This window comes from Rhinopithecus roxellana, chromosome 15 (assembly GCF_007565055.1).
Source record: "Rhinopithecus roxellana isolate Shanxi Qingling chromosome 15, ASM756505v1, whole genome shotgun sequence".
NCBI lineage: Eukaryota > Metazoa > Chordata > Mammalia > Primates > Cercopithecidae > Rhinopithecus > Rhinopithecus roxellana.
This window is the reverse complement of record NC_044563.1, coordinates 7,823,310-7,836,318: the sequence shown is the minus strand read 5'-3', so window position 1 is coordinate 7,836,318 and position 13,009 is coordinate 7,823,310. Positions and strand designations below refer to the sequence as shown.

The window sequence follows — 13,009 nt, the reverse complement described above, 5'->3', positions numbered from 1 at the left end:
ACAAAAGCCATTGAGTGGCTGGAAAATTTTTAAAAAACAACATCTAACTAAATGCTGTAAGAGACTCACTTTAGCCTTAAGAAGAAACATAGGCTGAAAGTTAAGGGATGGACTATTCCATGCAAATAGTAGCCTAAAGAGAATAATTATCCATACTTAGGTCACGTAAAATAAACTTCAAGTCAAAAACTGTCAAAAGAGGCAAAGAAGGTTATCATTTCATGATTGACTGAGCATAGAGGGTGGGTAATAGAAATCATTAATAACAAACTACCAGACTTTTTTGAGACAGGGTCTCACTCTGTTGCCCAGGCTGGAGTACACTGGCACTATCACAGCTCACTGCAGCCTCGAATTCAGCCACCCGAGTAGCTGGGATTACAGGCATGTGCCACCACACCCAGCTAATTTTTGTATTTTTTGTAGAAATGGGGTTTCTCCATGTTACCCAGGCTGGTCTCAAACTCCAGGGCTCAAGTGATCTTCCTGTCTCAGCCTCCTATAGTGCTTGGATTATAGGAGTGAGCCACCGCGCCCAAACTTAAACTTCCAAATTTTTAACACAGACAATGTAGTTAATTGCTGAGCCTTCCACCAAGCAAGGACACTTGCAGTCCCATAGCCCTCTTAGGGTTCCTGTTACATTTAGTTCTTGCCACTCTTGATTAGGGGCTGCTTGTAGGGTTCTGAAATAATCTCCACATACTTTTTCTGTGCCACCTTACTTTTTTGAAAGAGAAATTTTAAGGAAGGCTGAGTATCTTCTATTTAGGTCTTCTAACATTTGAAAGAAATATTACCTCTTCTTCCTTCTGGGACAGTTGGTAAATTGTCATTTTGTGGGCTTTATTAGAATGACTTTAAATTAAGCCCAGAGGGGGACAATTCTCCAATGTTTAACAAAATTTGAGAGTACAAATTAGATTTAAGACCAAAAATAAGGCCTGCTATTTTTTTACCCCTTTGCTCCATATCTAAATTTTGTGTTCTGCTCAGAGGATGCTAAAGTGTGCATATAGGTCTGAATGTACCTACTCCATAGCATGTAAATGTAACCCACCTCATAAACTCCATTATCGTTCGAACAGAGACTGCAAGAGGAAGAGGAGAGCCTCTTGGTCCACCTCTGCATAGTCTTGTATCTAATTTGTTCCATGAGAGCAAAAAAAAGAGGACAATCCTGACTCTTCTGACCAATCTTTGAGACAAACTGCAAAAGAGAGGAAGTGTCAACATCTGACAACACAGTGCCGTGAATAACATGCTCTCTCCAATTATATAGACCCCTCTTATCTGCTTTTCCACTTGCCCCAAGACAGGAGCAGGTTGGAGCAGGGTCATGACAGGAATAAAGTCCCTGTCTAGCATGCCTTTGAGTGGCAGGAAATGTTAAAGGAAGTTTATGTTTTATACTTCAAGCCAGAAATGAGTAAGTGATAGTAGGAATATCAATAATAACAGTTAATATGTACTTAGCATTTATTAAGTGACATGCACTGGTTTAAATGTTTTGTTTGTGTTATTTCATCATTAAATTCCCCTGAGAGATATACTCTATTATTTATAGGGCAGAATTATAGAAACACAAGATTAAGTAACTTGAGTAAACAGTGGCAGGGCCAAAATTTAAATCCAGGTGCTGTAATTCCAGAACTCCTTTGCTTAAGGGGATCCACTACAATAGTCTGGTGAATAGAAGATCTCTTTTGTTTGCACAAAAACTTGTACAGTTAATTTTCTTAGCAGCATTATCTATAATAGCTAAAAGGAGCAAACCACCCAATTTGGACTAAGTTAGGTACAAGACTACATAGAGGTGGGCCAAGAGGCCCTCCTCTTCCTCTTGCAGTCTCTGTTCCAATGATAATGGAATTTGGGAGATGGGTTACATATATATGCTATGGAGTAGGTATATTCAGACCTATGTACACACTTTTAGCACTCCCTGGACAGAACACAAAATTTAGATTTGGAGCACATGGCTAAAATAAAATAGGTCTTATTTTTGGTCTTACCTTTAATCCACATCCTTAGATTCTGTTACACTTAAGGCAATTGTTCTTCCCTGGGCTTAAAGTCATTCTAATAAAACCCAGAAACTGACAATTTACCTACTTGTTCCAGAAGGGAGAAGAGGTAACTTTTATTTCAAACCTTAGAAGACCTAAATAGAAGACATCCAGTCTTCCTCAAAATTTCTCTTTCAAAAAAGTAAGGTGGCGCAAGGAACAGTATGTGGAGATTATTTCAGAGCCCTGCAAGTAGTCCCTAATCAAGAGTGGCAAGAGCTAAAGGGAACAGGAACCCTAATGCTATGGGAGTGCAAGTGTCCTTTCTTGGTGGAAGGCCCAGCAATTAACTACACTATCCATGTTAAAAATCTGGAAGTTTAAAGTCGGGCATTGTGACTCACTCCTGTAATCCCAGCACTATGGGAGATGAAGGTGGGAGGATTGTTGGAGCCCAGGAGTTCGAGAACAGACTGGGGAACATGGTGAAACCCCATCTCTACACAAAACACAAAAATTAGCCGGGTGTGGTGGTGGGCGCCTGTAATCCCAGCTACTCAGGAGGCTGAGGTCGAGGCTGGAGTAAGCCACAATGGCGCCAGTGTACTCCAGCCTGGGCAACACAGTGAGACCCTGTCTCAAAAATATCTGGTAGTTTGTTATTAGTTCCTTCTGTTGCCTACCCTCTATGTTCAATCAATCTCATTTTAATCCTACACAACAATTTTTCAACTCTGTGTATTTCTCTCCTCAAGGCAAGCCATTATCCTATTTTCATCAGAAGAATTCGTTATAGCCTCTGAATGTTCCCTGTGTCCATTTGTGGCTTTGGATATTCAATCCACCCTGATGTTGTAGCCAGAATGATCAAATATAAAATCAAGTGAGTCACCCTCCCCTTTAAAAGCCTTCTTTTACATTTTACCACCCTTAGCATAGAGTTAAAATTTTTAATGTTGATAACAAAACCTCTGCTACTTCAGCACAAATCTGTTGTTGTAGTCTTACCTCAAATCTCTCTCCTTTTAAGTTTTAAAGCCCCAAGTATATTTGACTTATTTAAGTTGTTCCAAAGAAGTTATTTCATTCTTATATTGAGATGTTTGCATATATTGAACCCATTTGCAGGAATGTTCCACCCCTCCTGTGACCACCTTGTAAGAACAAAAACGAACCCACCACATCATCTAATCTTCTCACACACGAACAGCATTGTATAGTCTCTATCTTCTCTCAGACTCTATTCCCCCCACTTACCCACCGTTGCCCACACGTGGATTACTCAACCTATGATGGTAACTAAGGATTTAAGAAAGCTGTGTTATGGTCCTTCTACATTGCAAAAGTCAAAGTTATTTGGAAAGTGACTAAAGATGATTCTTCTTAGTCCATCTAAATGTGTACTTTCTTCTTCTTTAATGTAAAAGAACCTCTGCCTCAATCTCTCAGGCACACACATCTTCAGACTGAGAATTTAGGACATGTTGGGTCTGTCTTATCAAACACACTGGTGGTTCTCTCTCTGTGTTTAGTGCCTCTCTGTCAAGATTGTAAGCTTCCTCGAGGGCAGAGCCATTATATCAAAGCAAAGCTTATAACTGACTCTTATGCTTTCCCATAATTCTTTGGTAACATAGGTCAGGTTCTGGTCCTTCAAGGCTGGTGCTTTGTCATTCTAAGAAACTCTGGCCATAAATTCATATAACTGCCTCCTCTTTTTCCACCACAGAAATCCTTGTGTTAATTATCTACAGCCCATAAAGTCCCCAAGGACAAAAACATTTGTTTACCATCCAGGGCTTAACTTCTCTCTATTCAATTTTTTTTAAACTGCTGAGAATATTGGATACATATGAGGGACATTTCTTCCGGGTTGGAGAAGAATCAAAACCTTGGTTTTGTCCCATCACCTATATGCATCAGGCTCTTGACAACTACAATGTCTTCCCCGCTCCCCGGATAAAGAGGTGAGGGAGGCCAGGTGTAGTGGCTCACGCCTGTAATCCCAGCACTTTGGGAGGCCGAGGCAGGCAGATCACAAGGTCAGGAGATGGAGACCATCCTGGCTAACTTGGTGAAACCCTGTGTCTACTAAAAATACAAAAAATTAGCCAGGTTTGGTGGCAGGCACCTGTAGTCCCAGCTACTTGGGAGGCTGAGGCAGGAGAATGGCGTGAACCCGAGAGGTGGAGCTTGCAGTGAGCTGAGATGCGCCACTGCCCTCCAGCCTGGGCGAGAGCGAGACTCTGTCTCAACAACAACAAAAAAAAGAGGTGAGGGAACCTAGACCACCCTTCCCTCTTTGATTGGCCCCAGTCTCTTTGTGGATCAGCAGCACCACCAGTCTCTTGTTTCCTCATTTTTATGTCACCATCCCCTTCATGGGTCACAATCACAAGGAGGAGCATGAGGAGAGTGGTACACTCCCCTTTTTCTTGGCAAAATTATCAAATAGACTAGAAACCCAAAATGAGGCCTGAATCTGGATAGTTTTTAGGAGGATGATGGGGATGCAGAAATTGTGGCACGGGAAGCGAAAAGGCCTGGACTAGGAACCAAGAATTCTTTTTTGTTTGTTTGTTTGTTTGCTCCCAGCCCTTTTATTAACTTGTGTGATTCTGGGTACATTATTTCCCTTTTCTGGGTTTCATTTACTTCATCTGGGGAAAGATTACAGTGGCCACGACTACTTACAAGCTTCTTTCTTATCCTAAGAATGCTAAAAGTCTACAAGGCATTTTTCATTAGTAGATTTTATCATGAGCAGCCTCAGTTTATTGCCTGGGTGCCCCATGAAGAGTGCCAAAGACCAGTGGAGAACTAGGTCAGGTTACAGCCCATCTAAATATACAAGGCTGGGGACCCTGCCTGTGCCCTACTCCATGTACACCAAATTCTGCATGCAATACATCTGTTCTTAAATCCTGAATTATAAAAATAACCAGTCAGACACAGAGAATAAAGACCATGGAGGAAGGGCATTAACAATAGATGAGGTAACTAGTCAAAAGTTTAAAATATTGCTTTCAGTGTTTTGGTATTCTGAGGACTTAGGGGACAAAAGTAACTAAACAACCTTATGCAGCCTCCAATGTCAGCCTTGAGGAGGCTTTTCTAACTCCCATCAACTGTAGCAAAGACTGTTCTCATTCAACCACAACCCTCACCAAATGCACATTTAAAGGTGCACTCAACCCACCCCAACCCTGACTACCAGCTTGTGTCATGGGAACTGGCCTCATTTTTTTTCTCATTCCACTCCCAGAAATCCTAAACCCAGGAAGTGAACCAAACCATCAGCCCGAAAGCCTAGGAAGGCAAGTCCCTGGACCTACCTTCCTTCAGGCCTGCAATGTCTGCTGTAGGTCTGATGCATGCAGGGCTCAGGGCAAGTTCCTCGAAGTTCTTTGGCCAGACCCAGTCAGCTTCCACCACTCCACACCTCACTCAGTTTAAATCTGCATTCCTCTTCTAGCAGATGTTTGGAACCTTAAAGGCTGTGCTGAGAATTTCTGAGACACACAACTAGTTCCTCTTTTATATCGGAAGCATTAACTGATTTTGTGTTCCCAATATGGGTACGGATGCCTATTTTGAATTTTGCTGAAAAAGCAGTGGCTGCCTGATACAGTCTTTCCTATGAAAATAATACTACTAATTACTGTGGGTATCAGTGGTAGAGGATTTACTGTATGCAAGACCCTCTTCAAAGGGCATTATATACACAAGCCAAGTAAATGGTATTTTATAAATACCCCCTTTCACAGTGTCACACATTTCCATAGTGTTCTATTACTATTTTATTAGGTTGAGCTACTATTACTATTTTATTAGGTTGGTGCAAAAGTAATTGCGGTTTTTGCCATTTTTATGGCCAAAATCACAATTACTTTTGCACCAACCTTAACATACACAACTTAAATGTTTTATTTACATGAATTTCCACCTTTAGAGATTCATCATGAGTGGCCATAAAATGGCAACAAGTTGGTTGTATGGCAATAAAACAACACGTTTCTAAGTGAAGGAAGCAGCTGGTATCATAGAACCAGCTGGCCTTTGACTAAGATAAAACCAATGACAATCATTTCTTGCATGACCTTGTTAATCTCCTGAACCTACGATTCATTTATAAAATAAAATAATGTTTACTTTACATGGAGGAGGAAAGCAAAATGGCGTGCAGTTTTCATTCATTCAGCATTTTCTTTAGAAAAATTATTATTGGGAGGCCGAGACGGGCGGATCACGAGGTCAGGAGATCGAGACCATCCTGGCTAACATGGTGAAACCCCGTCTCTACTAAAAAATACAAAAAACTAGCCGGGCAAGGTGACGGGCGCCTGTAGTCCCAGCTACTCGGGAGGCTGAGGCAGGAGAATGGCGTAAACCCGGGAGGCAGAGCTTGCAGTGAGCTGAGATCCGGCCACTGCACCCCAGCCTGGGTGACAGAGCAGGACTCCAAAAAAAAAAAAAAAAAAAAAAAAGATAAAGAAAAACTATTATAAGCCAAGCAGTGTGCCATGTGCTTCTGATAAAATGGTAAAAAATAATTTTCACTCAAAGAGTTTGTAGACTACTTGGAAAAACAGACCAGTAAATAAATCACTACAATTCATTACAATCAGTTATCTGCAAGGTAAAGTGACAACACAGATGAGCAAATAAATCATCAGTGATCTGCAAGGTAAAGTTGGGTATCCTAAGAGAGCTCATAGAAGGATCAATGAACCCAACATTGGGTAGGCAGAGGAGACTTCCTAGATAAGGGAACATCTAATTGGAGACAAGATGAATGAACAAAAGACGCACAAATGGAAGGCGAATGAAGGAAGGTAACATTATTTCCATTTTTCAGAAGAAACTGAAACTCAGAGATACTCCTATAGCTGGTATAGATGAGATCGAAATCCAGTTTTGCCTAATTCCAAAAACTATGTGGTCTATAATCTGAAATTATAATTCTCAAAATTAAAATAGATTATATTTCAGAAATATTGTCCTGGTTTCAAACAACAGGGATAAATAATAATAAAATTAGAGAGTTAGGCTCAAGGTAGAGGCAGTTCTCTAGGGAAGGGATAATGGTTACCTGAACTACCTGTGATGCTAGTGAAGTTGGAGAGAATGAATGGATTTGAAAGCTGTTTAGGAATGAGAAATGACAGTACTTGTTGGTATAATGAATATGTAAATCAGGAGAAAAAAAAAAAAAAAGGATGACACTCAGATTCCAGGTTAGGAAACTGAATGAGAGATAGAGCCATTCAGTAAGGCAATAGACATGAACCAGGACAGAACTATAGGAACAAAGAGTAAAATTTTGAACGTATTTAATCAGAGTTGTGTAGGCACCTTCAAACAAAGTTGACAAGAATTGGCTAACTGGCAGGAGCTAGGAATGAGACCATGGCTGTAGAGGTAAACCCAACCACTCTTCATCCAGAGGGATGAGGTCACCCAGGCTTGTGGGTGGAGGCAGAAAATGTCAAACCGTTTTTCTAGAGGATAGAAACAGTATATCAGAAATAAGAGTTCCCAGAGGATTATGAAAAAGAGGGTAAGGAAGACAGCAGGCAAGATTGGAAAGTGTGGCATTGCAGAAGACAAGGGTACAGAGTTTCACGACTTCCTAAGAGAGGTTGAAATTCTAGACTAAGGACAGGCATCAATCTCTCCTCCCACTCCATATGGTGTGAAATGAGACATTATCAGGTTATTATTAGTAGATAACAATTTCAAGAGAACAATAACATGAAATTCGACAGAGAAATATATATATATTTATTTATAATAAAATCACCCTACCTCAAAGTAAGCATTTAACAAAACTACTATGCAAATAAGAGCAAATCAGAAAGAGCTCAAGTTCAGTGTCAAAACTAGAAGCAGCAGGGGAGGAGGTTGGAGCCCTGAGCAGTTGTCAAGGTAATTGCTTTTTTAAATTATGATGGAAAACTGGGCCAATTGATCCTCTTTCCCTCACCCAGGCATCACATAACAAGGTGTTTATTCCAAAAACAAAATATGGGAACTGTTTTATGAGCAAAATTATGGTTCTGCTCTAGATAAGTATACAGAATGTGAGTGCCAGCTCTGAGTAAAAAACAGGAAAGATGGCTAACAGGGTAAAACCCCACCTCTACTAAAAATACAAAAAAATTAGCTGGGTGTGGTGGTGGGCACCTGTACTCCCAGCTACTCGGGAGGCTGAGGCAGGAGAATGGCATGAACCCAGGAGGTAGAGCTTGCAGTGAGCCGAGATCGCGCCACTGCACTCCAGCCTGGGCAACAGAGTGAGACTCTGTGTCAAAAACAACAACAACAACAACAAAAACAAAAAACAGGAAAGAGACAAGAATCACATCTAACTTTCAATTAACAGGGTATAAAGAAAAAGAAAAAAGCAGAGAAGATTATGGAATTGATCATTAAATGAAAGTCTTGAGTTCACACTATAGAGCTGGGATTCTGATGATGAAGACACAGAGGTCACCTTAGTCTAGAGAAGCTGAGGACTTTCTCCCACCTAGATCATAGTCAATCTGTATTTATAACCTGGCTTCATACCTTTATCTCCCCTATATTGCATTATTTCTCCCTCCAGTTAATTTAATAATTATAAAGTCTTTTACTATGTCTTTTCTTTTAATCTTAAAATTAAAGCATGTGCTTTTGATTTATTAAATTTAAATAAGAATTAGAGCTTCCATTTCCTCCAGGAAAGCCAATAGTGTAATGGTAGATTTAATCCTAACTATGTGAATAAATATATTATATGTAATAAAGTATAACTATTTCAGACAAAATCTTAAAAACTCAAAAGTGAAATACTTACTATTTAAAAGTGGTATATTTTAATGCATACAAAAAGTATGAAATAAAAGGATGAGAAACAATACATCAAGCAAACCCTAAACCAAAAAACTTATCAAATCTGACCTTAGAGCAAAAAATGTTAGTGATGAACAAAAGGATTATTTCTTACTTATAAAAATAGTTCAATTTTCAGGAAGATGTAATCATTTTAAGTGTGTACATATCTAATATCAGACCTCCTAAACATATAAAGCAAAAATTCACATCCCACAGAGGATTAGATGGTATTTTTAATACATATATTTAAGAAAGGACATATATCCGGAATATATAAAGAACGCTTGTATGCATTAAGTAAAAGAGGCAGCTCCACAGAAAATTGTTCAAGAGACTTGTCCAGACACTTCACAAAAGAGAATATCCAAATGCCCAAAAGATATTTAAAAACATCTTTTGTTTAACCTTAATAGTAATCAAGAAAATGAAAATTAAAACCACAATTAGATACCACACTACATCTCCCAGAATCAGAAAATGCTCTTTAATAAAAGCATCACAAATTCTGGACTCACTTCTCTGAGTTTACTTATTGTTTCATCTTTCTTTCCAACTTTTATTTTCAGTTCAGCAAGTACATGTGCAGGTTTGTTATATGAGTAAATTGCATGTCCTGAAGGTTTGATGGACACATTTTTTATCACCCAGGTAATAAGCATAATATACAATAGGTAGTATTTTATCCTCACACTTTTTGCACCCTTCACCCTCAAGTAGGCCCCAGTGTCTATCGCTTTTTCCTTTGTGTCCATGTGTAACCATTGTATAGCTCCCACTTATAAGTGAGAACAAGTGGTATATTATTTTCCGTTTCTGTGTTAGTTCACTTAGGATAATGGCTTCCAGCTTCATCCATGTTGCTGCAAAGGATATGATCTCATTCTTTTTCATGGTTATGTGGCATTTCATGATGTATATGTACCACATTTTCTTTATCCAGCCCACTGTTGATGGGCATTTAGGTTGATTCCATGTATTTACTATTGTGAATAGTTCTGCAATGAGCATATGCATACACGCATCTCTATGGTAGAACAATTTATATTTTGGAGGGTTTATAGCTAGGAATGGGATTGCTGAGTCTAATGGTAGTTCTGTTTTAAGTTTTTTGAAAAATTTTGAAACCACTTTTCACCATCTCTGAACTAATTTACATTCCCATCAGCAGTGTATAAGTGGTCCATTTTCTCTGCAAACCTGACCAGCATGTTATTTTTTGACTTTTTAGTAAGAATCACTCTGACTGGTGTGAGATGGTATCTCATTGTGGACTTGCATTTCTCTAATGATTGGTGGTGTTGAGCATTTTTTCATATGCTTGGTGGCTGCATGTATGTCTTCTTTTGAGCAATTGCAACAAAAACAAAACTTTACAAATAGGACCTCCTTAAACAAAAGGGCTGTTTTACAGCAAAAAGAAACTATCAGCAGAGTAAACAGACAACCTAGAATGGGAGAAAATATACACAAGCTATTCATCCGACAAAAGTATAATATCCAGAATCTGTGAGAAATTTAAATAAATTAACAAGAATAAAGTAAACAACCCCATTAAAAATGGGCGTAGGATATGTACTTCTTATTTTGAATCATAGGAAGGTGAATCACCCATGCCTATATAAATCCTCTGGCCTCGCTCTTCTCCTACTCTCCAGTTCCTACCACTGGCCAAGCCCAACCAAATGCCAGAAGTCACCTCTCCTATCATCTCCTGTTTTCAAAGTGGGTTATGTTGGTATTTCCCAAGGTGTTTCAGTTGAACCCCAGTTCTCTTAGATGCTTTGAGGAGCAAACACAGAGTGAGTAGATCTCATGGACCATTAAGTTTAGGAGGCACTAGAAACGTAGCCTTCTGGTAGACCCCCATGCACATTAACATATTAAAAACTCTGAGATGTCCCAACAAAAAATTTATGCTTGAAAGTGAGAAAAAATAAGGATCGTCTAAGAAATAACAAGACACAGAAGGCTACCTCAGAACTTCTTTGACTGATTAAATGATTAAAGGATATAATCCAGCAAAATAAAATAAAGATCTAATGAAAAATTTCAAAGACTTGAAATAGTTTTGAGCAAATAAAGCAATAAGGATTTAAGTCTAAGGGAATAAATAAGTGATAGTAATTAAGCTCAGAAAATAAGTAATTTTAATGTAAAATATAAAATAACAACTGAACCAAAAACACTACATGACTCTAGTATGAGAAAGAGGAGGGACAAGTATAGGTATTCTAATATCCCACTTTCAATAGTGTAGGGGTGTTTCTCAAAGAAAAATGCCTGGGTATGTTTACAGAAAATCTTTGAAAATATGCTGGCCAAGCAAAAATCGCATATACTTGATATTCCATTCCTTGGCTATCTAGTTCATAAACCTATAACTCTCTATATCTTGTATCTATCTGTCTATCTGTCTATCTATCTATCTATCTATCTATCTATCTATCTTCTATCTATCCATCCATCCATCTACCACCTAATCTATCATTTTTAAAGTGTGTGTCTAGTATGTAACTATCTCACATACAAGCAAATATGCATTTGTCTCATGAGTGAAGATTCTAGAATCAGACAGAGCTGGGTTTGAATCCTATCCCTTAAATGACCTGGAGCACCTTTGATCAGTTATGGATTTTTTTTCTGGAGGGGGGATGGAGTCTCACTCTGTCACCAGGCTGGAGTGCAGTGGTGCGATCTTGGCTCACTGCAACCTCGGCCTCCCAGGTTCAAGCAATTCTCCTGCCTCAGCCTCCCGAGTAGCTAGGACTACAGGCGCACGCCACCACGCCCAGCTAATTTTTGTATTTTTAGTAGAGACGGGGTTTCACCATGTTGGCCAGGGTGGTCTCGATCTCTTGACTTCATGATCCGCCTGCCTTGGCCTCCCAAAGTGTTGGGATTACAGGCGTGAGCCACCGCTCCCAGCCCCTGAATCTCTTTTGAGTTGACCTGGCTACAACATAGCAGCACACATAGGCAGAACTCCAGGGCTGAAAGACCTGACATCTCAACCAGTGTCTACTGCAACAAGGAAGAGTGAATGGTGCCTGAGCCTTTAACCTCCAAAATTGTAAATATTTCATTTCACCCCCTTCTTGCTTGCATAGTTTCTGAAAAGAAGCCTAATGCAATACTTATCCTTGTTCCTCTCTAGCTAAGTTTCCTTTTCTCCTTTATTGCTTCTGGCAACATTTTGTCTTTGTCTTTGATTTTCTGCTTTTGAATTTGATATACCCATGTATGGATGTTTTATTATTTACTATGCATGGTATTCTCTGAACTTCCTGGATCTGAGATTTGGCTTGTTACTAATTTTGGAAAAATATCAGTCATTATTTAAACTTCAAATATTTCTTCTTTTCCTTTCTCTCTTGTCTCTTTTTCTGGTATTTCCATTATGTGTAACGTTATGCCTTTTGTAGTTGTCCTGAACTTTGGGGATATTCTGTTCTTTTTTTTTTTTTTTTTTTTCCCATTTTTTTCCCTTTGCTCTTCAGTTTGGGGAGTTTTTATTGACGTATGTTCAAGCCTACTGACTCTTTCCTCTGACACGCCTAGTATACTGATGAAATTATCAAAGACATTTTTAAAATTTTTATTACTGTATTTTATATTTCTAGCATTACCTTTTCATTCTTTCCTAGAAATTCCTTCTCTCTGCTTATCCAATTCATTTATTCTTGCATGTTGTACACTTTTCCTGTTAGAGTCCTCATAATATTAATCATTGTTCTTTTAAATTTCTGATCGGATAATTCCAAAACCTCTGCCGCATTTGAGTCTTGTTCTGTTGCTTGTAATTACATCATAATTTTTTGTTGATAGCTGTAAATAGGCCTTTTATGTAAGGTATTATGTTTATCTCACTAGAAGTTAGGCTGCATTTATTGTTTGCTGTAGCTATTTGTGTCAAAGGCTGAAATTTCCTCTAATGTCCTTGTTTTGGTCTCCCCTATTATTGTTGCGTCTTCCTAGACACCACTTCTTAAATAGGGTCTGAGGTTTACAGTTCAACAGTTAATTTGCTGTAATCTCCTGTTATCATACAGGATCCTGATTCAACTGATGGTAGTGTAGAGTGAGGGGAAACATCCTCTAGTATCACAATTAGGTCCCAGCCTTTA

The 13,009-nt window shown here is 38.9% G+C and overlaps 1 protein-coding gene across 3 annotated transcripts in view; it reads right to left on the bottom strand.

The window, feature by feature from the left end:
• MS4A4A (membrane spanning 4-domains A4A) overlaps positions 1-13,009 on the bottom strand; it is a 65,515-nt gene that overhangs the window by 22,118 nt on the left and 30,388 nt on the right. Inside the window, exon 1 of one of the 3 annotated variants that reach the window (XM_010384985.2) lies at positions 5,345-5,520. The exons of 1 other annotated variant lie outside the window; for it this stretch is intronic. In XM_010384985.2, the coding sequence (XP_010383287.1) occupies positions 5,345-5,385 (41 nt within the window). In that variant the 5' untranslated portion in view covers positions 5,386-5,520. Of the gene's footprint in view, positions 1-1,060; positions 1,184-5,344; positions 5,521-13,009 lie in introns of those variants that run through there. One more of the 3 variants, XM_030918459.1, reaches the window with a different exon arrangement.